The sequence below is a fragment of the Girardinichthys multiradiatus genome, chromosome 3 (genome assembly GCF_021462225.1).
Source record: "Girardinichthys multiradiatus isolate DD_20200921_A chromosome 3, DD_fGirMul_XY1, whole genome shotgun sequence".
Lineage (NCBI taxonomy): Eukaryota > Metazoa > Chordata > Actinopteri > Cyprinodontiformes > Goodeidae > Girardinichthys > Girardinichthys multiradiatus.
The window spans coordinates 19,857,677-19,881,537 of NC_061796.1; the positions used below are offsets into that span (position 1 = coordinate 19,857,677).

Genomic DNA, 23,861 nt, shown 5'->3' on the forward strand with positions numbered 1-23,861 from the left:
TTTTTTATTTAATTTCCTCAAAACAGACATCAATATTGAATTTAAGAAGCGCAGATGTTATTTCAGTGTAATAATTGATCTTTACTTGAATATAATTTTTAGTTGCTTCACCTGCTGACTTTTGGCTACAAAACACATTTTATAGCTACACTCGTGAGGAAAAAGAGATGATACCCTCTTTATATATCAGAACATAGTGAAAATAGTACTTACCAAGTTCAAAATATATTTAAATTTTACCCCAAGTCTAAAAAACAAAGCACAACAGATTCATACTGTCATTATTTTTTGAACATGAACAAGGCCTAAAGGGAAAATACACTCATGTACACTTGTTTCTTCAGTAGGTTGTAAAACAACTTTTAGCACCATTAACTTTACACTGACCCATAACATTATGACCAACATGGGCATTGTCACTGGTCTGTGGCTATATAGCCACATACGCAGTAAACTGAGCTGTGTAGTCTGACATCTTTAAATCAGGGACAGCATTAACGTCTTCAGCTGAGTGGCTACAGCACTTCGACTGTTGGATCAGAGCACCTGGGCCAACCTTTGCTCGCCTTGTGCCTTGGTCATCTATCATGCTGTATTTGGAGCACAGGTGTTCATTCCCTGGACCACTTTTTATAGATTCTAGTTATTGCATACTGAGAACACTCCACATTAGCAGCTGTTTTGGAGATTGGGCCCTGTCAAACTCAAATATATATGCTTGTCTTTTTATTCCGGTTTCTAACACATCTGTCTAGAGGAAATAAAATGTTCACTTCCTGCCTAATGTCCCAGCCACTAACAGGTACTGTGATGAATAGTGATTCAGTGTTTGTCACTACAGCTCTCGGTGGGCATAACGTTATGCCTGTTTGATTGGTTTGACTCATCATTTTCAGTAGGATTTTCAATCTCGCAGAACTTTATGGAGAAATTTTGTCACTCTTCTTTACAACTTTGCTTCAGTCTATTGATAATTTCTGTCTGCAAAGTTCCCTTAAAGTCCTGATAAAGCATTTCAATCAGATTGAGGTCTGGTTTCTAATCAGCCAATCACATGGCAGCAACTCAATGCATTTAGGCATGTAGACATGGTCAAGACGATCTGCTGCAGTTCAAACCGAGCATCAGAATGGGGAAGAAAGGTGATTTAAGTGACTTTGAATGTGGGATGGTTGTTGGTGCCAGACTGGCTGGTCTGAGTATTTCGGAAACTGCTGATCTACTGGGATTTTCATGCAGTATCATCTCTAGGGTTTACAGAGAATGGTCCGAAAAAGAGAAAATATCCAATGAGCGGCAGTTCTGTGGGCACACGTCTACAGCTGTTTTCCTAAATTTCCGGGTCTGTACTCTGTCCCACCCCCGTCATTTCTGTCCAATGGGAGCAATGATAGTCACCCGCGTGGCGTTGTTTACAAGTAATAGTTCAGTTGCAAAAAGTACAATGTGAAAGCAAACCGCACCAAACAAAAAAAATAAAGTCCGCTTTTTCTCCGGACCAAACCAGCGGACCAAAGCACTTTCCTGGTGTGAATACACCCTTAGATTTCCTATCGCTATACAATCCCTCACCCCCAACCCTTTCAGACCTTTTTTGTAAGCCTGCTGTGCTTCCTTTAATAAATACAGGCTATCAGTTGATTATTTGTCCTGCCTGAGAGTTGTTTGTTTTTCTCATCGTGTCACACTGTCTTTAGATGTTTTCAAACCTTTTGGACTTTATTCAGGTTCAGTCAGCTGGACTTCGAATTTCTGTTTGCTAATAATCATGTCTAATGAAATCCGGCACCTTTGAGGGGAAAAAAGAAAACTGGTGTAAACTAGCTTCAAATGTTAACTTGAATTCTTTTTAGGTAAAAAAAAAAAAAGTATGGAAACAATGGAAAACCATTATCTGCTCGCGAATTATTTATGAGAGTATTTCCCTATTCTTTCTAAAATTGTAACATTCTTCTACAGAAATTATCTTAAAGGTGTCACATATGTTGCTGCCTCACAAGCTGTGGCTCTGTTTTTAGATTAACTTCCTGTCTGTTGTTGTCTTGTGCGTCTGTTCAACAGTATCTTCCTGGAAACTCTGCATCATGTCTAGAACTTGGAGAAGCCATCATTGCTCTTTGTGGGGCTGTTAGCACTAGCAGAAGCAATGCTTTGACTATTGCACCAAAGCACACAGTGTCCATAAAGGTGATGAAAACCCAGAATTCAAAGTTTCAAAAATGTGAATATTGCATAAGATCGATAGAAAAATTATATTGTGAACAGAAATGTCACTTTTCTAGAATGTGTGTTCATTTCTATGCACTCATACTTAGTTGGGCCTCTTTTTGCTTGGGGATGATCTGCTTGTGGCACTGTTGAGATGTAATAACAGCCTTCAGGTCATCTGCATTGTTGGGTTTAATGTCTCTCATTTTCCTCTTGATAACACCTTATAGATTCTCTATAGGGGTCAGGTCAGGCTGCTGACCAATCAAGAACAGTTATACCATGGTCACTGGACCAGCTTTTGATACCTTTGGTACCTGGTAGATGACTTGCAATGACAGTGGACTTCAGAAAATACACTGGACCAGCACCAGCAGATGCCATGGCACCCCATGGCACTGACTGTGGAAACTTCTCACTGGACTTTATGCAACATGGATTCTATTCCTCTCCACTTTTCCTCCAGACTAGCCCTAACCCAGGTAAGACACTTTGGACAACTCGGGTTTAGTAGTGGCTTGACACGGGGAATGCAACATTTGTAGCCCATGTGTAGGATTTGTCTGTGCGTAGTGGCACTTGATCACTGACTCCAGCCTCAGTCCACTCCTTGTGAAGATCCCCCAAGTTCTTGAATGGATTTTGCATGGAGGTCCTCTCAAGGCTACAGCTATCCATGTTGCTGATGCACCTTTTCTTACCCAACTTTTTTCTTCCACTCAACTTTGTATGAATATGCTTGGATACAGCACTCTGTGAACAACCAGCTTCTTTAGCAATGACCTTTTGTGGCTTTCCCTCCCCATGCAAGCTGTAAATGACTGTCTTCTGGACATCGGTCAAGTCAGCAGTGTTCCCCATGACTGTGTAGGCCATAATATGGCCGCTAAATAACATTAATACATTAAAAAGGTTTGTTTTAGATTAGTAATATGTAATATTCACATTTTCTGAGAAACTGAATTTGTGGTTTTCATTATCTGTAAGCCATAATAATGACAATTTCAGGAAATAAAGGCTTGGAATATTTCCCTCTATGCGTAATGTACAGGGGTTGGACAATGAAACTGAAACACCTGTCATTTTAGCATGGGAGGTTTCATGGCTAAATTGGACCAGCCTGGTAGCCAGTCTTCATTGATTGCACATTGCACCAGTAAGAGCAGAGTGTGAAGGTTCAATTAGCAGGCTAAGAGCACAGTTTTGCTCAAAATATAGAAATGCACACAACATTATGGGTGACATACCAGAGTTCAAAAGAGGACAAATTGTTGGTGCACGTCTTGCTGGCACATCTGTGACCTAGACAGCAAGTCTTTGTGATGTATCAAGACCCACGGTATCCAGGGTAATGTCAGCATACCACCAAGAAGGACGAACCACATCCAACAGGATTAACTGTGGACGCAAGAGGAAGCTGTCTGCCAAACGTCGGTTTCAATGGTGCAAGGAGCACAAATCTTGGGCTGTGGACAATGTGAAACATGTATTGTTCTCTGATGAGTCCACCTTTACTGTTTTCCCCACATCCGGGAGAGTTACAGTGCCTTGCGAAAGTACTCGGCCCCCTTGAACTTTTCAACCTCTTTCCACATTTCAGGCTTCAAACATAAAGATATGAAATTCTACGTTTTTGTGAAGAATCAACAACAAGTGGGACACTATCGTGAAGTGGAATGAAATTTATTGGATGTGTCAAACTTGTTTAACAAATAAAAAACTGAAAAGTGGGGCATGCAATATTATTCGGCCCCCTTGCGTTAATACTTTGTAGCGCCACCCTTTGCTGCAATTACAGCTGCAAGTCGCTTGGGGTATGTCTCTATCAGTTTTGCACATCGAGAGACTGAAATTCTTGCTCATTCTTCCCTGCAAAACTGCTTGAGCTCAGTGAGGTTGGATGGAGAGAGTTCGTGAACAGCAGTCTTCAGCTCTTTCCACAGATTCTCGATTGGATTCAGGTCTGGACTTTGACTTGGCCATTCCAACACCTGGATACGTTTATTTGTGAACCATTCCATTGTAGATTTGGCTTTATGTTTTAGATCATTATCTTGTTGGAAGATAAATCTCCGTCCCAGTCTCAGGTCTCTTGAAGACTCCAACAGGTTTTCTTCCAGAATGGTCCTGTATTTGGCCCCATCCATCTTCCCATCAATTTTGACCATCTTCCCTGTCCCTGCTGACGAAAAGCAGGCCCAGACCATGATGCTGCCACCACCATGTTTGACAGTGGGGATGGTGTGTTCAGGGTGATGAGCTGTGTTGCTTTTATGCCAAACATATCATTTTGCATTGTGGCCAAACAGTTGGATTTTGGTTTCATCTGACCAGAGCACCTTCTTCCACATGTTTGGTGTGTCTCCCAGGTGGCTTGTGGCAAACTTTAAACGAGACCTTTTATGGATATCTTTGAGAAATGGCTTTCTTCTTGCCACTCTTCCATAAAGGCCAGATTTGTGCAGTGTACGACTGATTATTGTCCTAAGAACAGACTCTCCCACCTCAGCTGTAGATCTCTGCAGTTCATCCAGAGTGATCATGGGCCTCTTGGCTGCATCTCTGATCAGTCTTCTCCTTGTTCGAGATGAGAGTTTAGAGGGACGGCCGGGTCTTGGTAGATTTGCAGTGGTCTGATACTCCTTCCATTTCAATCTCATTGCTTGCACAGTGCTCCTTGGGATGTTTAAAGCTTGGGAAATCTTTTTGCATCCAAATCCGGCTTTAAACTTCTCCACAACAATATCTCGGACCTGCCTGGTGTGTTCCTTGGTCTTCATGATGCTCTCTGCGCTTTGAACAGAACCCTGAGATTATCACAGAGCAGGTGCATTTATACGGAGACTTGATTACACACAGGTGGATTCTATTTATCATCATCAGTCATTTGGGACAACATTGGATCATTCAGAGATCCTCACTGAACTTCTGGAGTGAGTTTGCTGCACTGAAAGTAAAGGAGCCGAATAATATTGCACGCCCCACTTTTCAGTTTTTTATTTGTTAAAAAAGTTTAACACATCCAATAAATTTCATTACACTTCACGATTGTGTCCCACTTGTTGTTGATTCTTCACAAAAAAATTAGAATTTTATATCTTTATGTTTGAAGCCTGAAATGTGGCAAGAGGTTGAAAAGTTCAAGGGGGCCGAATACTTTTGCAAGGCACTGTACGGTGTGGAGAAGCCCCAAAGAAGCGTACCACCCAGATTGTTGCATGCCCAGAGTGAAGCATGGGGGTGGATCAGTGATGGTTTGGGCTCCCATATCATGGCATTCCCTTGGCCCCATACTTGTGCTAGATGGGCACCGAAGAAGGACTACCGAACCATTCTTGAGGACCACGTGCATCCAATGGTTCAAGCATTGTATCCTGAAGGCGGTGCCCTGTATCAGGATGACATTGCACCAATACACACAGCAAGACTGGTGAAAGATTGGTTTGATGAACATGAAAGTGAAGTTGAACATCTTCCATGGCCTGCACAGTCACCAGATCTAAATATTATTGAGCCACTTTGGGGTGTTTTGGAGGAGCGAGTCAGGAAATGTTTTCCTCCACCACTATCACATAGTGACCTGGCCACTATCCTGCAAGAAGAATGGCTTAAAATCCCTCTGACCACTGTGCAGGACTTGTATATGTCATTCCCAAGACAAATTGACGCTGTGTTGGCTGCCAAAGGAGGCCCTACACCATACTGATAAATTATTGTGGTCTAAAACCAGGTGTTTCAGTTTCATTGTCCACCCCCTGTATTTATTTAATACATGATTTTTACTTTCTGAAATGAGGGACAAGGAATAATGAAGTTTTATATGATATTCAAATTTTTTTAGATGTACCTGCATGCTAAAAACGTACAACTCAGAGTTTGTCCTGCCAGGCCGGTTATAAAGGGCCCTGTCCTCTGAGCGCACTTTCTTCTCTTACACCACATTTTCTGCACACACAGGGGCTTTCTGACACTGATGTCAGCCTTATTTGGATGCTAGAAACTCCCAGGGGGCATGTTGGACACCTAACTCTTTCAGACACATGAAGCACATCTCTGTTGTGTGGATCCTAACTGGTGGAGACAAGCAAATGCACCTGTGTCACACTGCAGGGTGCTGCAGCTGAGCACGGGGTGTAACCCACAGCAGCTTGCATGATCTGCTAAATCTCAGCTAACATGAAGTGTTGCCTCCTCCTCTTCTGCTTGTTTCATGTGATTCAGGATGATGTGGTTAAAAGGAAATACATTCCTCAGGCTGTGCAGAGTATAAGTCAGATTATTAAGAAAAAACAATACTGTGCAGTTCTCTGAAGTAAATACTAAGCAGAAATGACGAGAGCACTTGTGGACCATCTCCTCTGCTGTTTCCTGGTTTGTTTTTCGCCGTTTTGGAAAAACTTTTTTTCCTGCTGTTCTGGTTAATTTATGCTCATGTATAAAGTCAGATCTATGAACTTCACTTAGCTTTGACATTCTGCATCAGTAGCTTTGCATAATCTTGTTGGTGTATATTGTATACTTTCCCTATTCCCACCCCTGTATTATTAAACTAAACTAATCAAATTGGTCTATATTTTAGCTTGTTGTTTCACAGAAAGACGTTGTTTTGCTGTTTCCTTAATTAGAGTTGTATTTTATTTGTGCCAAATGTCTTACTTGTAAGAGTCACCTCAAACCTTTAGAAAATAGAGAATGCTTTTCTACCCAGCTTTGTTATATCAGCTCTAACTGTGAGAGTTGCTCATTTGCTGTTTATGTTAAGGTTGAGTTCTTTTTTTAGGCAGTATCCTGACCCCTGTTTCTGAACACATTCCTTAAGGTCCCCTTCAGTAAATTATGCCAAATTTGCTTATTTATTAACTTTAGTTTAGTAAGTTGTGTTTTTGAGAAGCTTTTTAATTAACTACACACTCTTAACACCATTGTAGTCTGGCTTTAGGTTTAGTCACATAACAGAATTTGTGCTACTAAAAGTTTTAAACTATCTCAGATAAAAAACAGATCAAAACAAAATCTTTGACACTGGGATTATTTGACCTTAGAGCTGCTTTTCCTACTGTTGACCATATGATTCAATTTAGATTGGAATTTCTGTAATTGTCCCAAAGTGGTTCAGCTCATATGTTGGCAATAAATAAGTCTTTATAAATATTGTTCATCTGGATTTTATCATTTAAGCCATGGTGTTCCGCACGGCTGTATTTCAGGTCCCATGCTTTTTAATCTTTATATCCTGTGTTTGGGTGGTGTTATCAGTAGACATGACATACATTTTCATAGCTACGCTGATGACACACAACTCTGTAACGTCATGTCTGCTGATGCTCCCAGATTCATTCATGCACCATTCAACTATATTTTAGATATCAAGTCATGAATGGCAGATAATTAAGTTTTCCTTTTTGACCCAGAAAATCTTAGAGAAAAAATTACAGTAACTTCAGCGTTACATTGGCGTTATATTAGATTCAAGGTTAAGTTTCACGAACCTCATCAAGATGTTTTATAATTCGTACTATAGAATACTGCAATGCTCTGCTTCTTAGCCTTTCTAAAAGAACAATAGCTCCATTACAGCTCCTTCAAAACTCAGTTGCAAGAACACTAATGAAGACCTGAAAGTGAGCTCATAAAAAATTTGCGTAGCGGCCTAATTTCAGAGTAGCGGCCCTGCATTCTCTTAAAAAATAATGAAATAGCTCTTTAGTTTAGCTCTAATAGGAATCTCCAAAGCAATGATAACTGATGTGTTATTAGCTGCTAACTGATTCTCACAGAGCTTACAACTAATTTCTGTCTTGACGCTACTCTTTTTGATTTAGAAGTGGAGAATGTTCTTCGAAGGTTTTCTAAACATGCGTTGTCGACCAGCCTGTGGAGATATCTTAGTCAGAGTGTCTTGGAGGTCAGAGCTAGGAAATGTGTCACACCAGAAATAAACGCATTCAGGTTGTTTGTTGAAAAAGTAGTGCAAATTGTTGTGATGCTAATTACTATTAGCCATACAAGCCAATGGCAAAGTATTTCTCTCCGTTTTTATGTGTTCAGATACTACAGGCACATGTTTACAAGTACAGATTGTACAGGACTCTGCGCCACTGGTTTAAACGTTTTTTTTATGAGCTTGTCAGACATTGAGCCTGTGGCTGTTCAGAGACCTCCAACTTTCCCAGTTGCAGTATCTCACTTTCGTTGTCAGCAGTTTAGACATTATTTGATGTGTGTTGATTTCTTTTGAGACAGCAAATTTACACTGTAATACAAGCTGTACACTGACAACTTTACATTGTATCCATGTGTCATATCTTCAGTGTTGTCCCATGACATGATATAATATTATATAATAATTACAAAAATGTAAGGGGGGTACTTACTTTTGTTGTCTTTTTTTGCATATTTCCGACTGGGATGTGGAAATTCCAACGTTTGAGCAGAAATAAGTTTCACCGCTAGGTTTTCACCACCGTTTGTCAACTTCATAAACACTACAGGGCAACCCACAACTATGTTCTTTCTGTTTGGAAAATGTATAGAAGATGGTGCCAAACTTAAAGTACATGGCTTAAACTTAGCCACGGCTAGACTCACATCACTAGCGGAAGTTACATGCTGAAAGCAACTGGGTTGCTCTGTGTCTTCCCTCGGTGTGAAATATTGTGGCCTATTATCGCGAGATCTTGCTGTATGAATTCACATTCAGGCAGCTATTTAAATTCATGGTTACAGTCTTGGGCTTTGTGTATATTAAATGTAATACAAAAAATACATTTTGGGTCGTGGTTCATGAGATAACAGAGGACATCCTTGTCGGTTTGTATTCCTGCAAGCAACAAATTAAATGTATTCCTGGTCCAACAGCTGACAGCTTTAATCTGAGTTCCTCCCAGATTCTAACATGCAGAACACAAGGCACATAAAACCCTTTACAGCAATCATTTCACTGCTCTGCTCTTCAGATGTTTTCTCTCGTTTGTTTCCTCCTGTCTGTCCCATCTCCATGTTTGGCTTGTGCAGCTTGTAGGGTATGCCTCAAACAGGAAGCAGCACTCTAATTTTTCTGTCCTCTCTTGTTTTGTGGTCCAGGTGGAATCGCGGGACACGTTGAACAGCATTGCACTCAAGTTTGACACCACACCCAACGAGCTGGTTCAGCTGAACAAGCTGTTCTCCAGAGCAGTGGTGCCTGGCCAGGTGTGAACCGCCGTGCACGCCTTCACTGTGCCACTGTTGCCTTAGATCTCAAGCCTCCCCACCAACACCTCAAGCTCATTTCGCTGCTTCACTGTGCATTCTCAATGGTTTCATTTCATCACAAAGTGGCTCTGTGGTGCATTTGTAAATATATCTGAAAAATTTGAAACAAATTAGGGAACACATAAAGCTGCATGTGTTTTTCCACCTACTTTTTCAGAACAACTTGCTGACTCACTAACCACATCTCTATCTGTCCTAATTGTCTGCTAATTACAGCATCACCCGTCCCATTAGGCTACAGAACATTCTGTAAGACCCATTTTGTTTCTAAAAAGATTTAAAAACACGTGTGATTCTTGGATTCAAGCCCCTGATGCTGTAGTTTCCACATCACACAAGCTAACCATCTTTTAATTGCCAAACACTTTGCCAGCATCCCTGTCTTTAATATTTTTTTTTTTTTTTTTTTATGGGAAAGTGGCTTACATTTCTGTTTGTTTCGTCTCTGCATTTCCTGGCACCAAAACAGTCAGTCGAAGAGACCCAAACCGCAGCCTGTCCCGCTGGCTCCCCTCGCTCCACCTCAGTTCTTAGCAAACAGACAGAACATTTAGCACCACGCAGACAAAGGGCAGTAAGGTCACTTACTGTGCTCTGTTCCTCGGCTGAGACTGAAGCTATTCCACAACAGAAGGAGCTAGATTTTATTTCAGCCTAAAAGCTCTAACCAGATTAAGGTTAATATTGAATCTCACCAACACCCGGAATAATGTAATAAATTATCAAAAGACAAAAGTAAGGACTGTTTTTAGTAATTACCTAAATTTACAATAGGACTTTTCACTCTTAATGCTATATTTTAATATACATTTAAACAGCTGGAAGAAGACTATTTATTAAAAACCCCACATTTCTTTTTTATACTGTTTAATATTTTTTTACTTAAATTTGAGGCAAAAAAACCTCCATAAAGTAAGGCTTACCTAGCATAATCAGTGGTCACCCACAACCCTCAGCCCAGAACTTCCTAAATGCACTGACTAGCACCTCCTAAAAGATGTCATCAGTAATTGCTCCCTTACCTGTTCTACACAGAAGCCATATTGCAGTGAGTCTGTAGAGAAATGAGAATCCTCAGAACAGTGTAGGGCCAACAGCCAGTTAGACGGACCCCATTTGAACTGATTTTAGCCATTCAAAGCAAATCAAACTGATAAAACTTAAAACTCAATATTTTCGGACATAAAATGTCTACATTTTCACAACATACCCATGTTAGGTTTGATGTTGTTTTCTCAGATGAACAACCATGCTATATTGTAGTAGTTGCATTGGTGCAGGCTGGCAGCTCTATCAATCCACCTGATCAACTGTGACTTGTCCATCCACTGCTGAATCTGCCGAAAGTGGAGAAAATATTTGGGTTTTGCATCTGGTTGTCATTGATGTGCACTGGCATTGAATATGGAATGTGTCTGGTCTGGTAGTTTCTTTTCCGACTATCCTAGCAGACTAATAATCTCCGTATCTGGCAGATTATGGTATAGCCTAACTTTAATGCAGTAATAGATATTGTTAAACTATGATAATAACAACACACTTAAGTAAGTGAATGAAATTAACTAAAATTGAGTCCCGTCTGACCAACTGCTAGACTTCTGCCTCTCTCTGGGTCTCTTAGCTTTTCAACTCCATGCAGTATCTGTTTACTAATGGTGAGGAAACTGTTACTGACGACTTCCCACAACCTTCACATTTTTAACATTGATCCACTGCTGATCCGGAGAAGAACCACCTGCCAAATGTGACAAAGTCGTTAACTTTTTGCAGTTTCACAGAAATGACAAGCATGATCAGACTGTCCAAAACACAAACTGTTAGCTTGTTCTTAAAAACTCTGCAGGCTAGCTTGTTTTGAGGCCTCAGCGCACAACATAAAGAGTTTAAAGGGTTGCTTCAGTTTGAAATGGGGTTCTGTGTAGAGGGTATGAGCAGTTAGTTGCTAATATTTTTTTCTTTGATAAAAGTAGAGATTTTCAGAGCTAACATGCTAACAGCTTGCCAGAGCATGGCCCTGAGCAACGTGCTTTTCTACCATCTTCAAAACACACATCAAGCTCAATATTTTAGATTAATTAACACTGTTTTTAAACCTTTAAATCAGCCTACTGTTTACTTCCTTTTTTAATTCACAGGCTTAAGCCTATTTACAAGGAGGATCATGTTGGTCCTCTGACTGTTACCAGTATCATACCATGTGCAACATGTTTTGTAAAACAAAACAGTAAGTGAATATCTATAAGATTTTACCAATTTACACCACATTACCTATGCAGCAGAAACCTTTGCAGCCAATTTACACTTGTGGTTTGCATTTCGTATAATTGAATAATGCTAATATGACATTAGCATTGCCAAAATGTCCCTTACTGTGATGATTGTGAGATTTGAACTTTTGAACTACTCTTATTCTGTAAACCTGAGTGCTTTAAAGGAAGATACTAGCTGCTCTTACCCCCTCCATAGAGCCTTATTTAAAAAAAAAAAAAGAGCCAAATATCCTTTTGAATCCACTATTACTCTGCAGGTGGTTTATAGAGCTGTTGAATGTCTTGCTGGGTTATGGAAATTGAACTGGATTGGTTTTGAATTTTGTAACATTTTAGAAAATAAATAGTGAATAGATTTGATATGAAGATATCACATTGCCTTATAAAGTAAAAAAAAAAATAGTCAACCTCAACCTAGTGAGTAAAGTACATGCTCGAATGAGTTATGCAGATCCTAAAAATGCATGAGACATTGCATCTGACTCGCTGTCATTGTCACTTTCCCTCTGTGTTCATTTTGTCTATAACATGAGACCCAACACATGATTTCATGTTATTTTCCTTGTCAAAAATATGTATTTGCTCTGTCTTTACCTGTGTTGGTGTGTCCTAGCTGTTTAAATACATACATGGGTTTATTTGCAGGTTCTGTACGTTCCTGATCCCGAGTACGTCTCCAGTGTGGGAAGCTCCCCCTCCCTCAGTCCCATCAGCCCCCTGTCTCCCACCTCCTCTGAAGCTGATTTAGAGAAGGTGACGGTATGTTGATGCACAATCTCACATGCACAGAAAAGGCAGTTATGGATCAAATGAATGACAGCAATAATCTGATTGGAGTATGTGTTTCAGGAACAAACTAGGGTCAACATTTCCAGTTATCCAAAATGACCATATCTACCTGGTGTTACTCTTTTTATTAAAATACTGATATCTTCAAGAGTTTTTGTTGCTGAAGCATTTCACCAGTATTGAAACCTCCACATAAGATCACATGTTAGACCTGCTTGTTCTATGTCACAAACACAGATCCAGCAAATCCAAAATATTTTTCTTTACCTCTTTTTTGCTGCCAACACATTTGCAATACCTTCTGTAATATATGTATACAGAAGTCCTGACCCATCCCTCAGTTAGTGTTGCCTGGCTTGAAGTTTACCTTATTGTTAGCCTTAAGGTGAACCTCCAGCAGGATGATGTGTAGCAGACATAAAACCTTCCATGTGCTCTTTAAGGACAATCAGGAACGTGTGTGTGTGTGATAGTAAATGTTGATTACCAACAGTTACAGACATGTTCTTCCTTTAGGCCAGAATGAAGTCCTATGAATCACAAAATAGATCCTGTATAAAAGGTGTTTTCACTATAGTACCTTAAGGCAAAAACAGTGTTTTTGATTTAATTAGTTCCTAATTGTAGAGAGATCTATCTAGATAGATCTATAAAATTGAACTGAAGATAAAATTAGAGATGGACAAATTAGAGATTCTTGTAGCCAATCTCCATTCATCATTTTTGTGAAGCCCTTTCCTGCTGATACAGGTTTTATCAGTTTCCTGAATGATTATTACATTTGCTAAAAATCGTAAATTGTACGTCTTCATAATTAAATATATACAGAGGAAAAATATATTCTCAAAGACAAAAAACAGTAGACCAGATTTAAAAAGCTGTCTTTTGCCGCATTGCTGGAAATCTACTAATAAAGTATAATCTCTTGGATTAAGGGACAGAGGTATCCGTACAACTAAAACCTAACTAAAAAATAGCAACCCATGTCTCCTTTATAAAACAGAATACAACTCACAAACGTTTTTGCACACCTTAAAACATATAAGTGCACCATTTCACAATAGATCCACTCAAATAACAGCTGTGTAGAGGAAAATGCTCTGTTTATTATTTATATTTCAAACATCATGTGTATGTTTTAGACGGAGTCCCTAGATTTGATGCAACTTTGCCTTTAAAGTAGGATTTTACCAATAATTAAGACAAAAGTAGCATTTTATGTAACTTTAGTATCTTATTTTAGTGTGATTAGTGCAGCTAGCATTACTAGCTATATACGTCTCTATGCGTATTCCTTTGAGCAGTGATGCTCAAACCTTTTGCCAAGGGGCCAAAATAGCTAAACTAAAAGCACTTACGTGCCTCAGATTGTTTGTTTGTTATTATCTTTTTATTTATTTATTTTTTATAAAAATGCTAAAGTAATTTGGATTTTTTTTATTATCTGGAAACCAATTAACAAAACATGCTTTAATGAAACAAAGTACTGAACGTTTTGTGAAAAAGCAATTTTTTGTAAATCTTGTAGATCTGAAACAATAAAATGGGTTGCCTTATAAAATAAAAGCAAACAATGTCCAAGTTGTTTTGTTTAGTGAACTGTTTTCTATTTTGTTGGCCCATTAACTATTTTTAGGTGATTCTCATTGGGATATTGGTCATTCTGTCTTCAAAAATGCTTGTTGTCGAGTTTAATCAACGGGTGCGCCCAAGTTTGTTTTGGAGTAAAAGTCGCTCAGTGTAAGCAAAAATGAAAGCAAAAAATAAGTTTCTAATAAAAGGCAAAAACCTTGTGTTGTGAGCAATATTTTCCATTGGAAAAGTTTTATGTGCATCAACTGCTTGTTCTGGTGGCCAAATTTGTATGATTCTTGAATTGTGGCCAGGGGCCACACAAAACCATTCCAAGGTCCACAAATGGCACTTGGATAGCACTTTGGACACACCTGCCTTAGAGAATGTAAATTTTTACTTTTTCTTTAACGTTAAGGTAGGCTGCCTACATGTCAGTAGGTAGAAAATGACAGGGATAGCTGAGCAACCTTGCTGCATTCCATTCAGCCTTCCTGTTATCTGCCGAAATCAAACTTCATTTTAAAGTACCAGCCTGATGAACAGCTGATTTTATCTCTGCAGATAAAACACGTTCCTTTCTAGAAGGTTCCCACACCTTTTCTGCTTCATCTGACTTCATTTTTGAAAACCTCGACTACTAGAAATGGCTGCTTTTGAGACTGCTTCGCTGGATAACCACTTCTATGTCAAAGAGTGTTGCGGTTAGTGCTACTTATTATGGTGCGTTCACTGATCATGTAAAGAGTTTCGAACAAGCCAATCACCAATGATCTGGGTCATAAATATGGGTAGGCCCTAGAATGAAACAATGGGGTTTATCTCTGCTCGGACATGATGGAGCCGGTATGCAACACGCCATCACCATTCTTTCCACTTCCACACACGAGACTTGCAGAAAAGCTTGAAAATGACTCCCTGTTGTTTGTGTCAGCAGCAAGTGCAGGTCTGATTCAGTGAGCCGTATAGATCCTGTTCTCAACGCTTTTAAAAGCAGCAGCGTAAGCCCTCTGCTTCAGGTACCGTCTGCAGCATCTCAACGATCCAATCTCCGAGCACCACAGGAAGCCCACTAGTCCCTTAAGTAATATGACTGTTTGTTGGTCTCCATGGAAACGGGGATCTTGTTTTGTGCCTTGGTAAGAAAATGGATGCTGCAGGTCTCCACTGCCCTCGCTCTCGCCGTCAGTCAGGTCATTTGAGTTTTGAAGCATCCCACCATGAGCGTTTTCCCTTCGGTCTGCTCTCGTCTCCATCGGTTAATTTCTCCACAGCTGCCAAAGGAAAAAAAGCCCCCGTTCATTTACCATTTATCTATTTAGGTCATTGCTTGCGAGAACAGGAGCAAATTCTGCGGCTCTCGACAGGGGGAGGATCAGAGAGAGGGCCCGTGACTGCATAGAAATTAAGCCTTTAAAAGTGATGCGGTGTCTGATATTTAGAGCAACTAATGAACGGAGCCACTCGCTCGTCCAGACAAGCAGTCAGGCAGCAATTATTCCAGGCAGAGGAAGTGTGCTTGAAGGCAAAACAGAGGGAATATTACCTCAGTCTGTGTGTCAGCCCTGTGTTTGTGTTAGTGTAGGCGGTGTGTGTGTGTGTGTGTGTGTGCGCATTTCTGAATGTTTAAGCTTGTGTGGCTTTATGTGTCACATGTTAGAGGCAGCGTGTGAATATGGGTGAATTGATCACAGTCAGACAAATGCAGCATCCAGGTGGGTTTTCTTTTTTTTTTAAGATTTATTTTTCCAACCACAGGAAGGACCTTTAGAACTCACTCTGCTTCTCGTTTTCTCCAGAAACCCCAGCATTTCTTAATTACAAGCCTATTTTGGTGTACAGCACATTTGTCTCAATGAGGATATTATCCAAATGAATGGTTCTGGAAGGTTATACAGTAATACCAGTGGAGTCAGGAAAGAGCTGGTACGGCCTTGATAAAGAAAAGTTGCTTTCAGATTGATCTCTGTAGTATCGGAATAGGATGGAAGACTGATGCAAGTGGTTTAAAAAGCTTGTTAGCTATGAAAGTAACTTGAAAAATAATCTCAGCTGTTAAAGATTTACTTTGCACAGCTTATTCATTTTCATCAGTGCTGTCACTGATCTGTTTTTATGAGGGCTTTCTTAAAGAAGAGGTTTTCATAACCATTGAAGGTTTTCACAATTTCTCACATTCCATCTGCAAACGTCAATGTACTCTACAAGGACTTCATGTGATAGACCAGCACAAAGTAGTGGTTTTCAACATGTCTTACCAGTAAGTCTCAGGAGTGTGACATGCATTTGTATTCTGCTCCTTTGACTCAATAGTTTGTAAAACCACCTTTTGCTGTAATCGCAGTTGCAGGTCTCTTGTGGTATGTCTCCACATCTCCACAAGTTCAATCGAATTGGATGGAGAGTCAGTGATTTTTTAGGGTTTGATTTTGGTTCGGATTTTAACTGGGCCATTCTAACACGTGAATATGCTTTCATCTAAACTATTCCATAGTACCTCTGGCTGTACAGGTCCTTCTCAAAATATTAGCATATTGTGATAAAGTTCATTATTTTCCATAATGTCATGATGAAAATTTAACATTCATATATTTTAGATTCATTGCACACTAACTGAAATATTTCAGGTCTTTTATTGTCTTAATACGGATGATTTTGGCATACAGCTCATGAAAACCCAAAATTCCTATCTCACAAAATTAGCATATTTCATCCGACCAATAAAAGAAAAGTGTTTTTAATACAAAAAACGTCAACCTTCAAATAATCATGTACAGTTATGCACTCAATACTTGGTCGGGAATCCTTTTGCAGAAATGACTGCTTCAATGCGGCGTGGCATGGAGGCAATCAGCCTGTGGCACTGCTGAGGTCTTATGGAGGCCCAGGATGCTTCGATAGCGGCCTTTAGCTCATCCAGAGTGTTGGGTCTTGAGTCTCTCAACGTTCTCTTCACAATATCCCACAGATTATCTATGGGGTTCAAGTCAGGAGACTTGAGCACAGTGGCCAATTGAGCACAGTGATACCATGGTCAGTAAACCATTTACCAGTGGTTTTGACACTGTGAGCAGGTGCCAGGTCGTGCTGAAGAATGAAATCTTCATCTCCATAAAGCTTTTCAGCAGATGGAAGCATGAAGTGCTCCAAAATCTCCTGATAGCTAGCTGCATTGACCCTGCCCTTGATAAAACACAGTGGACCAACACCAGCAGCTGACATGGCACCCCAGACCATCACTGACTGTGGGTACTTGACACTGGAGTTCTGGCATTTTGGCATTTCCTTCTCCCCAGTCTTCCTCCAAACTCTGGCACCTTGATTTCCGAATGACATGCAGAATTTGCTTTCATCCGAAAAAAGTACTTTGGACCACTGAGCAACAGTCCAGTGCTGCTTCTCTGTAGCCCAGATCAGGCGCTTCTGCCGCTGTTTCTGGTTCAAAAGTGGCTTGACCTGGGGAATGCGGCACCTGTAGCCCATTTCCTGCACACGCCTGTGCACGGTGGCTCTGGATGTTTCTACTCCAGACTCAGTCCACTGCTTCCGCAGGTCCCCCAAGGTCTGGAATCGGCCCTTCTCCACAATCTTCCTCAGTGTCCGGTCACCTCTTCTGGTTGTGCAGCGTTTTCTGCCACACTTTTTCCTTCCCACAGACTTCCCACTGAGGTGCCTTGATACAGCACTCTGGGAACAGCCTATTCGTTCAGAAATGTCTTTCTGTGTCTTACCCTCTTGCTTGAGGGTGTCAATAGTGGCCTTCTGGACAGCAGTCAGGTCGGCAGTCTTACCCATGATTGGGGTTTTGAGTGATAAACCAGGTTGGGAGTTTTAAAGGCCTCAGGAATCTTTTGCAGGTGTTTAGAGTTAACTCGTTGATTCAGATGATTAGGTTCATAGCTTGTTTAGAGACCCTTTTAATGATATGCTAATTTTGTGAGATAGGAATTTTGGGTTTTCATGAGCTGTATGCCAAAATCATCCGTATTAAGACAATAAAAGACCTGAAATATTTCAGTTAGTGTGCAATGAATCTAAAATATATGAATGTTAAATTTTCATCATTACATTATGGAAAATAATGAACTTTATCACAATATGCTAATATTTTGAGAAGGACCTGTATGTTTATGGTTGCTGTTCTAGTAGAACATGTACAGGGGTTGGACAATGAAACTGAAACACCTGGTTTTAGACCACAATAATTTATTAGTATGGTGTAGGGCCTCCTTTTGCAGCCAATACAGCGTCAATTCATCTTGGGAATGACATATACAAGTCCTGCACAGTGGTCAGAGGGATTTTAAGCCATTCTTCTTGCAGGATAGTGGCCAGGTCACTACGTGATACTGGTGGAGGAAAACGTTTCCTGACTCGCTCCTCCAAAACACCCCAAAGTGGTTCAATAATATTTAGATCTGGTGACTGTGCAGGCCATGGGAGATGTTCAACTTCACTTTCATGTTCATCAAACCAATCTTTCACCAGTCTTGCTGTGTGTATTGGTGCATTGTCATCCTGATACATGGCACCGCCTTCAGGATACAATGTTTGAACCATTGGATGCACATGGTCCTCAAGAATGGTTCAGTAGTTCTTGGCAGTGACGCGCCCATCTAGTATTGGGCCAAGGGAATACCATGATATGGCAGCCCACACCATCACTGATCCACCCCCATGCTTCACTCTGGGCGTGCAACAGTCTGGGTGGTACGCTTCTTTGGGTCTTCTCCGCACCGTAACTCTCCTGGATGTGGGGAAAACAGTAAAGGTGGACTCATCAGAGAACAGTACATGTTTCACATTGTCAACAGCCCAAGATTTGCGCTTCTTGCACCATTGAAACCGACGTTTGGCATTGACATGAGTGACCAAAGGTTTGGCTATAGCAGCCCGGCCGTGTATATTGACCCTGTGGAGCTCCTGATGGACAGTTCTGGTGGAAACAGGAGAGTTGAGGTGCACATTTAATTCTGCCGTGATTTGGGCAGCTGTGGTTTTATGTTTTTTGGATACAATCCGGGTTAGCACCCGAACATCCCTTTCAGACAGCTTCCTCTTGAATTCACAGTTAATCCTGTTGGATGTGGTTCGTCCTTCTTGGTGGTATGCTGACATTACCCTGGATACCGTGGCTCTTGATACATCACAAATACTTGCTGTCTTGGTCACAGATGCGCCAGCAAGACGTGCTCCAACAATTTGTCCTCTTCTGAACTCTGGTATGTCACCCATAATGTTGTGTGCATTTTAATATTTTGAGCAAAACTGTGCTCTTACCCTGCTAATTGAACCTTCACACTCTGCTCTTACTGGTGCAATGTGCAATCAATGAAGACTGGCTACCAGGCTGGTTCAATTTAGCCATGAAACCTCCCACACTAAAATGACAGGTGTTTCAGTTTCATTGTCCAACCCCCGTACATCCACCCCAGTCTCAAGTGTTTTGCAGCCTTTAACAGATTTTCTTCCAGAATTGCACTATATTTAACTCCATCCATCTCCCCCATCACCTCTGGCTAGGTTTCGTGTAGCTGCTGAAGACAAGCATCCCCATATAATGAGGCAGCCACCGCCATGTTTCTTTGTAGGGTTGTTGTGTTGCTGCTCCCCCATTTTTAAAAGTAAAGAAGCAAACTTGTTTTTGCTCCCCACCCCCCATTTTTTCCACCCAAAGAAATCTGATCACTACTTGCAGACCATTTAATCAAGTCTTTTACCCCCTGGAAGTGTGTTCAGTTCGGCGTGGGTTGCTCACCATGATCATGTGCACTACCGGTCAAACGTTTTAGAGCGCCTTTCTCACTTAATGGGTCTCTTTATTTTCATGATTATTTAAATTGAAGATTCTCACCAGACACAACAAATGAATGAACACATGGAATTATGTAGTAAACAAACAGTGTGAAATTACTCTAAACATTTTAATATTTTAGATTCTTCAAAATAGCCGCCCTTTGCTCTGATGACTTTTTTGCTCTCTTAGCGTTCTCTCCATGAGCTTCATGAGGTGGTCGTCTGAAATGGTTTTCCAAAGAGGCTTGAAAGAAATTCCCAGACGTTCATTGAGAGACGGCCAGAGGTTAATATCTCAGTCATTACAGCAAAGGACGGCTACTTTAAGGATTCTAAAATATAACATATTTAAAGTTATTTTACAATTTTTTCTTTGCTAGATAGTTGCATATGTGTTCATTCACTGTTTTGATTCCTTCATTGAGAATCTATGTACAATGTAAATAGTCATAAACATAAAGCACATAACTATTTTTGGTGCAGTGCAACAGGTGATTATCAGTAAAAGGAAACGTTTGCTGACTTTGTATTGTTCTCAATCTGAAAGTGTTACTGAAAGGTTGATCATCATGTCATTGTTTAAAAAAGATGAAGCCAAAATGTAAAAAAAAAAATTAACGCAATCCTAAAACCTCTAAAAACACATTGTTCTTCTTCTTCTCTCAGAAATGTTCAAACTTTTATCCAGCACATAAATAATTTCATCCAACTTATAGTTGTAGAATGTTTACAGAGAAATGTACCCATCTTGTTCTTTGGAATATGCATATCTCAGGTTCCTGTGTTTAAATGTAGTGCAAAAAAGAAAAAACAAAGACATCCTGTCGAGTTTTTTGTCTATTACTTCTCTGAAGGAGTCTAAAAGAAGGGCCTTCTTTGCCGGACTGCCTGTTGGCCATGCCAGTGCTGGCAGAGAATAATAGCACAGATCATCGGTTAGTTGCCTGTCTGGGTCTGTAGGTTTGCGAGGACATAACATGCATGTGTGCATGAGTCGCTGGCTGACTGCCCTGCTGCCGTCGGAGTGTTTGGCAGCCGACGTTCACTGGCATGGTCTCTCTCGTCATTTGTGTGAGCACTCGCGTCCTGCTTGTACTCTTCGGACTTTCCTCGTGCTCGCAAACGTGCCAGCTCACCCTGGTGGTACTTCTACCACTGAGATTTCTTCCTCTTTTACCTCCCTCCTTTTACCTCCCTCCTCGCTTCCTTCCTTCCTTTTCTTCCGGGACGTGATCTAAAAATAGTTGTGAATGAATCAGAACTAGTTTAAGTTACCTATATATCTGATCCCACCTCACACCTTTTTAATTTCATAATTATCTAATGAAGAGCATCATGAAGAGCCTTGCAGGTTGTATATAGAGGTTCATCAGGGCTACATCCTAAATAACACCATCAAAACTAAGATTGTTCTTGAGGATTTCTTTAGTCAGCTGTCTGATGAATCTCAATCATTTTGTGCTGCTTCTCTTGCAGTATGCTCTCATTCCCACTAGGGAGAGCTGTGGGTTGAGTTTTGGAACAGCCATGTTTTACTGTCACAGTCAAAGTTTAGTGGCCTCTGCAGGCTTTTTCTGCTACAAAAATTGACAAAAAAGGAAAAGGAATCACTTTTTAAATCCTTTTTTCCTTGTTTTGTGTGGCTTCCACTGAGAGTGTAATTTACAAAATCCACACATTACTCAGTTCTAACTGTGGTTGTAGTAAAACAATGGTGTAAATCCATAATGATATTGGTTTATAGTTTTTTGACTCTACTATAGATGTCGCTTAACAGTGGCATCCTTCCTCTCAGGAATTTGGGGATAAGATGTGCTACAGATGATTAATCAGATGCAAATTTTAGGCCATCAATTTAGCACCTTAGTTTCTTCCAGCGTGCAAGAACTGGATTGGTTGGTTCAATAACTCCGAAAACCTCTTAATTTGTTTATTCTACTGTATTTTGTGATTTCACTATTCCATTTGTAATCTATACACAACATGTAAGCATAAATCACCTAATGAAAGCTTTCTTCTTCTAGTCTGACTGTATATTCATATGATTAAAGGTCTGAATTGGTCTTGTAATTGGCAACATTACTGTTAAATCATTAAAATGCATAGGATATTACTTTTTTTCTATCTTCAGTATACAGCCACAGTAGTTATACCCATTGAACCTTTTTCACAATATGTTGCATTTCTTCTACATAACTCAGTATATTTTGAGACTTTCTAGGACAAATCAATACAAAGTAGTGCATAATTGTGACCTTGAAGGAAAATGATGAATGGTTTTGAAATTGTTTACAAATAAGACCTGAACAGTGCTGCATACATTTGTTCAGCCCCCGTTACTCTGATACACATGAATAAAATCCTGTGTAAACAGTTGCCTTGGTTAATAATTTAAGTCCACTTGTGTGTAATTTAATTCCAGTAAATGCAGCTGTTCTACAATAGCCTAAGAGTTTTGTTCGAGAGCATTAGTGAACAAAAAGCATCATGAAGACCAAGAAACACATCAGATAGGTCAGGGAGAAAGTTGTTTATTCCATCATCTGAAAACAAGAAAGAGTATGGCCTAATCACATACCAACTAAGACATGGCTGCCCACCTAAACCGAAAGACCCCTCAAGGAGAACATTATCCAGAGAAGCAACTCTGGAGGAGCTGCAGAGTTCCAAATGCTTAGGTGAATTCTTTTAACAACACAACTAATTAATGATGTACACAAATATGGAGTCAGCGGTTTGTGCGAGAATAGAAAGCCATTGTAGAAAGAAATTTCATAAGAAATCCTGTTTGCAGTTTGTCTCAAGCCAAATACGGGAGTAAAAAAGTGCTCTGGTCAGTTGAGACCAAACTGAACTTTTTGGCCTACCTGAACAAGGCTGTTTGTGTCACGGAACCAACACGGCACATCACCCTGAACGCCCTATCCCTACAGTGAAACAAGGGGTTGACTGCACCATGCTGTATGGATACTTCTCTTCAGCAGCGACAGTGAAGCTGGTCAGAGTTGATGGGGACAATTCTAAAGCAAAACCTTCCAGAAGCTGTGAAAGAATTAGGAGAGCAGCAAGGCATTGTGGCATTTTATTGTATAAGTCAGGGTAACCTTATAGCTTTTTAGAAACTTCTCACATTTAAATCTAAAGTACATTTATCCCATGCAGATATGATTAAAAATGAACATTGTTCTTCCTAACAATAGAAGATTGTTTATCTTAAATGAGTTTATCTCCTGCTTACTGCTTTTTGTATTTTTTACCTCACCACGTTTACCACTTTGGTTATCTAGACGGGGCTTAGTGTACAGGATGTAATAAAGCAGAAGGTTAAGTATTCTACCTCGCAGCACCACTTTCTGGCACCAGCTGAGGAAATATTGGATGCCTCCTGGAAGCCTCAGAGGCCTGCGTAGCACAAACGCTGCTCAAATATTGAGTGAAAATCAGAAAAAGCAATATTTGCGTCTTGTGTGAAGTATTTTTGGTGCGGTGGTGCCCTTAAGCCATATTGATCTGTGAACTGCACTATCCCTTTTGTGCTTGTTAGGAATTGTGGCAAACCTACATTTAACTCATTAATTCCAAATTGTGGGACCGTTCCCTGGGGGGTACTTAGAAAGATTACCTCAATAGCTTAAATTATATGGGGACAAAAATCTTCATTTACATATAGTTTCATAATGTGAGTCAGCTGTTAACACTAACTGCTGTTTATCAGAGGGCATGAACTCCAGTTAGGTATTCAGCACTATGTAGGGAGAGAACAGGTATACATCTTTCTGCTGTCTTCTGCTTATCCGAGGTAATGGCTCCAGTAGGAAAATTGTTACATCCATCTCCAAGTGAAACTCACCTCCTAATGGAGTCTCAAAATGTATTCTCAAGCTGGAAATATACCCTTGGAACATGAGTAGAAAACCTGCAAAGCAAGGTGTCCTGAAGAAGTTCTAATTAGATGCCCAAACTGTCTGGCAT

At 40.2% G+C, this 23,861-nt stretch overlaps 1 protein-coding gene across 3 annotated transcripts in view; it reads left to right on the top strand.

Moving 5' to 3' along the window:
• Window positions 1-23,861, top strand: part of oxr1a (oxidation resistance 1a) — a 240,598-nt gene that overhangs the window by 192,850 nt on the left and 23,887 nt on the right. For all 3 annotated transcript variants that reach the window (XM_047356468.1, XM_047356486.1, XM_047356477.1), the window contains 2 exons: window positions 9,292-9,399; window positions 12,378-12,491. In XM_047356468.1, coding sequence (XP_047212424.1) covers window positions 9,292-9,399; window positions 12,378-12,491 — 222 coding nt within the window. The remainder of the gene's footprint in view (window positions 1-9,291; window positions 9,400-12,377; window positions 12,492-23,861) is intronic.